Here is a 6,850-nt window from a genome sequence, read left to right as displayed (position 1 = left end):
CTCTCTCTCTCTCACTCTCTCTCTCTCAGAAGTGGGTCACAGAGTGGTCCCACCGGACCCGGGGAGTAGTGCATGCTGGGTACTGAAGGGGGTTGCATACTGATGTGACGAGTCCTTTCTGAATCGTTTGACTGCCGCACAATGTAAGAGTGTGTTGTTCGCCCCCCAGCAGCAACCCCCCCCCCCCCCCCCCCCCCCAAAAAAAAAGAAAGTATCATCATGTCAGCTTTACGTTTCTTCTTCGTCTGTCTCGTTTTCTGTAAGTATGAGCAGATACCTGTTTCCCCTACATGTGTGAATCTACTGTACGTGAGGGAGAAAGACACAAAAGAGAGAGAGAGAGAGAGAGTGAGAGAGAGAGAGAGAGAGAGAGAGAGAGCGCGAGAGAGAGAGAGTGAGAGAGAGAGTGAGACCGAGACCCTCCCCCCCCCTCTGTTTCCCCGGGTCCCTCAGGACAGGAGGCTTGGAGAGCCAGATCAGATTTCTGATCTCGACCGTTTCCTGCAGCATATGAAAACAAGCGGTCTAAATTGCCTCGTGTGATAACCAGGAAGTGGCTCCGATTTGCCACGAGCGTTTCTGTGGACGTGACTCCGCCGTGTATCTCCACGCCGGGGCCCCTCTTCGCCCGGGACAATCGCACACGCTGTTCGACGAGCTTATCGATTCGCGAAACGGGCGGCGCTGGCCTGCGAGTGCTCGGGTTCGGAGCGTGCGTCTGTATTTTATGTGTAATTCGAGTCCGTCCCTCGTATGCACATAGCTCACTGTCAAGACACAGCAAACTGCATGTATTACACAGACTAAGGAGGATGGGTTTGAGTAATGAGCTTTTCCTTGTCCTAATTAGCTGAACATGAGAGGTACACACACACACACACACTTAGGCACATCTATACACATATACAGACGCACAACCCAACAGAAATAGGCCAGGGCTCATCTCCCCAACCCACTTTGGGAAGATTTCTATTGTAATTTAGCAGTAGCGTGACTTCCTCCTCGGGTCTTTGGCCCCTCGTCACACCGGCACACACACTTCCTGCATGAACGCTGGATATTAAATATTCATTTTGATCGTGGAGGCAATCAGGCGCTCGTGGAGGATTATACACACAAATTTGTCTTACCTGCACATGATTTCATGGGTCAACAGCACGCGACACATCTCCGGGTTTTTATCCTGGCCCTCGTACACGATCGCCTAGAGGAGGAACACACACACACACACACAAAGCATGAATTCAAAATAACAGTAATTTATATGTTTACTTTACATCCATGTGAGTGCCGTGTTGTGGGGGAAACAAGTAGACCACAATTCAGGGGTAAACACAAACAGAGAAGTGTGTGTCTTTCATCTTGGACTGGCGGCGTCTATCTGGCAAATGTGTGTATCGTGGGAATCCAGTCCCCGTGAATAGGAACGCTCTGTTCTGACAGAGATAGTGCGAGGGGGGAAACTGTGCGTGTGCATATGTGTTTGTGCGTGCACGTATGTTTATATGTGGTGTACAGTGAGCAGTTGGACTGCCAGACTGGAGTATAGTGCACCATCTGCTCCACACCGCTCAGCGTCCAAAAATCTAGTCTGGTTACCCCTCCAACCCCACTCAACATGCTCTCCAGGGCCGTGATCGCCCTGCGCCTGCACACACACACACACGCACACGCACACACGCACACACACACGCACACGCACACGCACAAACACACACACACACACTCGCACGTGCACGCTCACAGATAAACCTGCAAACACACACACGCAATCAAGCAAACACACACACTAAATCCCCTCCTACTCCTTTCATTCTAAGACAAACTCTCTTCAGGCCTAATGGCACTACAGGCAGAAATTGGCAAAACAAAAGAGCTGATATCAAAACAGCATTCAAGAGGATTATCTCCATCGTTACCTAATTCATCCTAATGGAGAATTCCCTCAGTGTGCGAGCAGCCCACATGTGCTGCTCTGTATTTCTTTGTGTGATTGAATTGGCCATAACACACTCTGGAATAGTTTGTTCTGTTTCACATTGAGGAAATGAGGGTCAAGGTCCTCAAAGAGTGAGCTGGCATGCATCACTGTCTCTCTCTCTCTCCCTTACTCACTCGAGCACATACACACACACACACACACACCAGCTCTTGTGCACCTCACAAAGATATTCACACACAATATGCACACGGTGGCAGATACACACACTACACTGTCTGACGCATGTGGAAGCACATATACACAGACTCTCACACACACGTGCACGCACACACACACACACACACATACCATCCCCACTTACTGGCGGCTGTGAGGAGGTAGACTATGAGGACACATGTCCTCTACTTTTCTGGGCCTCTGTAAATGTATTCCACAGGTAAGACAGGTCGTTTATCAAGCCGGCTGTGCTGTGCTGAAGTTGAGGGTCTCAGACACAAGCATGCGGCGGGGCCACGGGGGGGTTGGGGGAGGGTGTGTGTGTATGTTGGTGGGGGTGAAGGGGGGGGGGGGGGGCAAGATTCAGACCAGCGCGAGCACCGAGACGATGCGGAGCGAGTCTCAAACCTATAGTCTAAGTTGAATGCAGAGCCTCCTTACCTGTTTAGTCATGGAGTCAATGAGCCGCACATACAAGTCCTGCTCTGTCCTGATTCCTGCAGAGAGAGAGAGAGAGAGAGGGGGGGGGGGGAGAGAGAGAGAGAGAGAGAGAGAGAGAGAATGTCATGTAACTAGTAGGTTTCACATGTGAGTGAAGTTTTCCCTATTTGAGAGGATTTATTCAGTCAAACTTCCCCTGAGAGTTCTTTTGAGCTCTAAATGACTCGGCTGTCTTTTCTTACATGCTGTCAAAAAATTAGGCTACTATTTATTTTACTTCCTCTGCCTGCACTGATTATTTTCTGTCAACTTTTTTAGAGGAAATTCGTGGTGGAATTGAATCCAAGAGAAACAAACACACATTTTTCTAATTAACACAGATTATAATTGAATAAACGGTTGAATTGGAGAATATGGGAAACATTTTATTGGCTGTTAGAGATTGTTTGACTGCCAAAGTGGGCTAGGCTCAGATATGTCTGTCAAAAATCCAGCTGAATAACTCCAACTATAAGAATAATAATAGTAATAATAATAATAATAATAACAACAATAATAATAAATTATGTTCACAGTTATAAAGCATATTTCATAAATCTTTATAATAAAATAATGATATAATGAAATCTATACATGTAATAAATGCCTGAAGAACTCTAAAGTGTCTCCTGTGTGTTGTTGTTGTAACTCACCGTTACTGTAGAGCAGCTGGAGTCTATAATGGATCCCATTGTTGGTCTTTTCTCCCGTCGTTTCCTATGAAAATTAAACCAAACAGTCGGTCAGAGCAGCAAACCCAGAGCTCCTCCGGGACCTGCAGGGCTCCAATCCCCAACCTGATATTTCTGGATTATCGACATTTAAACATCTCAAACTGTGATCAAATATAAAATCACTCCGCTGGCAGAGAAAAGGAAGAAAAGAGAGGGGAAACGCCTCGATGTGAAACTTACACTGACACGCCGCTTCCTCTCTGTGATTTAATAGTGTTTAAAAATCTGACTGAAGCTTTTCTCCACAGCCAAACGGGCCTTTAACTTCATCACTGCTCCTCCAAATGTTCAGAACGCGCTGAGGTGCTACAGGCCACATTTAAATAAAAATAAATAAACACACACATTGAGCCACGTTTACATTTGATTTTCATTTCCTGTCAAATCAAAGCGTAATGTTGCGATCACTTATTAACGCTGAGTGGCAGCGGGAGGTGCTTATGAATAATAATAATAATAATAATAATATTAAACACGCCGTTATTGAGTTAAAGAGTCAAACACATTTACACACACGCAGCTCGGTAATTTAGCACTTCGCTTTATATTGATTAGAGTTTATTAAATAAAATATCTAAACCTCCAACAAGATCGTGTGCAGAAGTAAACGACGAGTCGGTGCGATAATTCAATTTGAAACGAGTTTAAATTTGTAATCAGTTTAAAACGCGAATTTAAAGGCGAAAATGTGAGCAGAAAGCGAGGAGTGTGTGTGTGAGGGGAAAACCAAATGTAGAAAATGACCTGAGGGGAGCTTTGATCGAGTCAGTGCGAGTCACTTTGTTAACACGCGTCTGGTCATTTATCACTTTGACTTCAGAGGCCAATAACACACACCGAGTCAGTCACCGAGTCACGATTCGGCACTAATGTATTCAGCATCAAGAGGAGCTCCGGGATTTGGGGATGAAGTTACAATCAGATGGCGAGTGTGTGATGGGACAGGGAGGGAGACATGGAGGGAGACATGGAGAGGGACACTCACCTTCTCCTTCTCCACAAAGTCGATGAAGGTGGTCCTCTCGATCTCCACCGGCTGCCCCTGTCTGTCGTACAGGGCGAGCACGAAGTGGAAGAAGTTGGACTTGCGGAGGTTGGAGGGCGGCTGCTTCTCGAAGTGTGCCCGGGCGAGACCCACGCCGCTGCGGACACAAGCACACAAGCACACGGCCCCCGGGAGGAGAGGGACGGGGGGCGGTTAGCACACAATCACAGCGGGACAAAAAGGCTTCATTAAGGCAGAAATGTGTGAGTTTGATCCGGGCAGCGCGTTGCTACATCAGCGCTACAATTAATTTAATTAACAGAAAACAAACTTTGCATCACGCAGCTGTTTAGAGTAAAAATCAACACGAATCACATAAACTAAAATATAAAGCAGAGGCCTAAATTAATTAAAGACTTATTAATGTATTAAGCGTCATTTAAACAGAGCAGCCGCTATTTTAAATCAGGCCTGGGTGCATATTTACAATTTTAACTCGATTCAACTTCAATTATTTTATTTAAGCTATTTAGACGTTTATATTAATTAACTAAGGAGCCCACTGAGTTGACGTGAAAAGCCTCCAAAACAAACGCACAACACACTTTTCACACACACAAAGTTGGCGTCAAGCCTTTGCTCTCTGTCCACACACACACGTTAAACCGTGTTGACTCGGTGTGTGTACCGTGTTGGACTTTAAAGCTAAAAAAAAAAACTTAAAGCTTCGACAAAACCTCCGTTATCCAGCAAACTACATCCTCTGGGAAACACACGCTGCTGCCCCGGAGCAGCTCAGCCGGAGCCCCGCGGTCTGAGCTCTCTGCTCCCCCCGGCCCCCCGCCCTCCACGCCCCGGTGTCAGCGCAGCGCCAAGGCCGCCTCGGGCTCACCTCTGGGCGGCTGTGTTGGCGTCCAGCACTCCGGCGCCCTGCATCCATGTCCGAACCGCGTTCATCCCGGCCACCATGGGCTCCTCTTTCATACTACTCCCGCTCCTCTGGATGCTCTCGTGGATGCCAAACATCAAAACGCACCTTCACACAGCCGATATCTCGCTCTCACTCTCTCTCTCTCTCTCCCTCTCTCTCCTCCTCTCCTTGGCTCCCTCCTTTCTCCTTCCTGCCTCCCCTCCTCTCGCGTTTGATCGCGCTGTCAGAGGAGCAAAGTGTCGTGGCTCTATTTCACTTCGCGTTTAGTTGCGCGTCTGTTTCCTCAAAGTAAACAAAAGATGCGACATGTGGGAGGCACAAAGGGGGGCAGAGCTGTCAGCATCCAAGGTTAGGTGCACCTCATGTCAACGGTCCCAGGAGCGGAGGAGGGAAAAAAAGGGGGGAAAGCAGGAGCAGATGTGAAGATGAAGAACGTGAGAAAGGCGCAGGATGATGAGAGGCTGCACCGAGTTGGCGACAGCCCGCTGGATCAAGGCGCAGCTGGCAAAAAAACAGGCAAAAAATTTCACTTTTTCGTGTCAGAAACAGTCCAGGGTGAGCGAGAAAAACGAGCGGCTGAAACACGCTGCGTCCTCCGCGGCTCCGCGTCTGTATTTACAGCCTCCTCCTCTGTGGCACATGGGCGAGATGGACGATTAAGACGCGCAATTACGAGGCAGAGTCGTGCAGGTCTCGGCGGCTCCTTCTGCTCATCAACTCCTGCTCGGCTCGGCTGATTTGCGCTCTTTTCTTCCCTGAGGAATCACTTTGGACCATCTCCGGGATGCCAAACAAGAGAGAACTAGTAGGTGAGGGAGGCGTGGCCAACGCGGCGAGCAGGAACGCCCCCGAACACGGTGAACACAACGCGGACAATCAGCTGTCCACCAACCCCGACCAGCACGCTGCCCGCCCGCCCGCCCGCCTGCTGTCCCCGCCTCATCCCACACTGCGTCCCGCCCCGGCCACTTAGCCAGAAGCTGTGCACGGTGTGAGTGCGTGTTTGTGCACGTACAGTTAAGCATTCACAACTTTGCTGCTGCTTCAAAATATAACTGCGCATAGATGAGACAAATTAATACGATTGGTGGGATCGGGGTCCCGAGGACACCCCGGGGTGCCGGGAGGTAGAGAATCTGCTGCTTTGCTCGGTTGTCACTTGAGCTGCGGTGGCGCAAATAAAACACAAGACTCCACATCTGCACGCAAAACAGCAGCGGGTCAAAGCTTAATACTAATGTGCACAGAGATAATAAAAAACAAAAGCTTTTTGCGTCATTGTCGTAATGTGACGCGCAGTGAATGGAACATTTATGAACGTGTGGGCGAGAGAGAGCGAGAGCGAGCGAGCGAGCGAGAGAGAGAGAGAGAGAGAGAGAGAGAGAGAGAGAGAGAGAGAGAGAGAGAGAGAGAGAGAGAAAGGTCATAAGCCATCAAACGAGTTTCACGCCAACGAATGTACCGCTGATATTTTAATTTTTCACATTAAGTGTGTGCGTGTGTGTGTGTGTGTGCGTGAGTGAGTGATTTTTCTTAATGGAAGTTCAAATAATCCAAATCGC

At 48.5% G+C, this 6,850-nt stretch overlaps 1 protein-coding gene across 1 annotated transcript in view; it reads right to left on the bottom strand.

Moving 5' to 3' along the window:
• LOC143010434 (transcription factor COE1-A) overlaps positions 1–6,125 on the bottom strand; it is a gene marked incomplete at its 3' end in the record, with an annotated part of 6,643 nt that extends 518 nt beyond the window's left edge. Inside the window, exons 1-5 of the mRNA XM_076162740.1 lie at positions 5,250–6,125; positions 4,358–4,514; positions 3,292–3,355; positions 2,600–2,655; positions 1,131–1,204 (exon numbers count right to left, since the gene is read on the bottom strand). Of these exons, the coding sequence (XP_076018855.1) occupies positions 1,131–1,204; positions 2,600–2,655; positions 3,292–3,355; positions 4,358–4,514; positions 5,250–5,383 (485 nt within the window). The remainder of the gene's footprint in view (positions 1–1,130; positions 1,205–2,599; positions 2,656–3,291; positions 3,356–4,357; positions 4,515–5,249) is intronic.
• Positions 6,126–6,850: the final 725 nt, after the last annotated feature.

This window comes from Genypterus blacodes, unplaced genomic scaffold (genome assembly GCF_046128005.1).
Source record: "Genypterus blacodes isolate CSIRO-AG114 ecotype Tasmania unplaced genomic scaffold, CSIRO-AGI_Gbla_v1 ptg000128l_1, whole genome shotgun sequence".
NCBI lineage: Eukaryota > Metazoa > Chordata > Actinopteri > Ophidiiformes > Ophidiidae > Genypterus > Genypterus blacodes.
The sequence above is the reverse complement of the archived record's forward strand: the minus strand, read 5'-3'. Positions and strand labels throughout refer to the sequence as shown.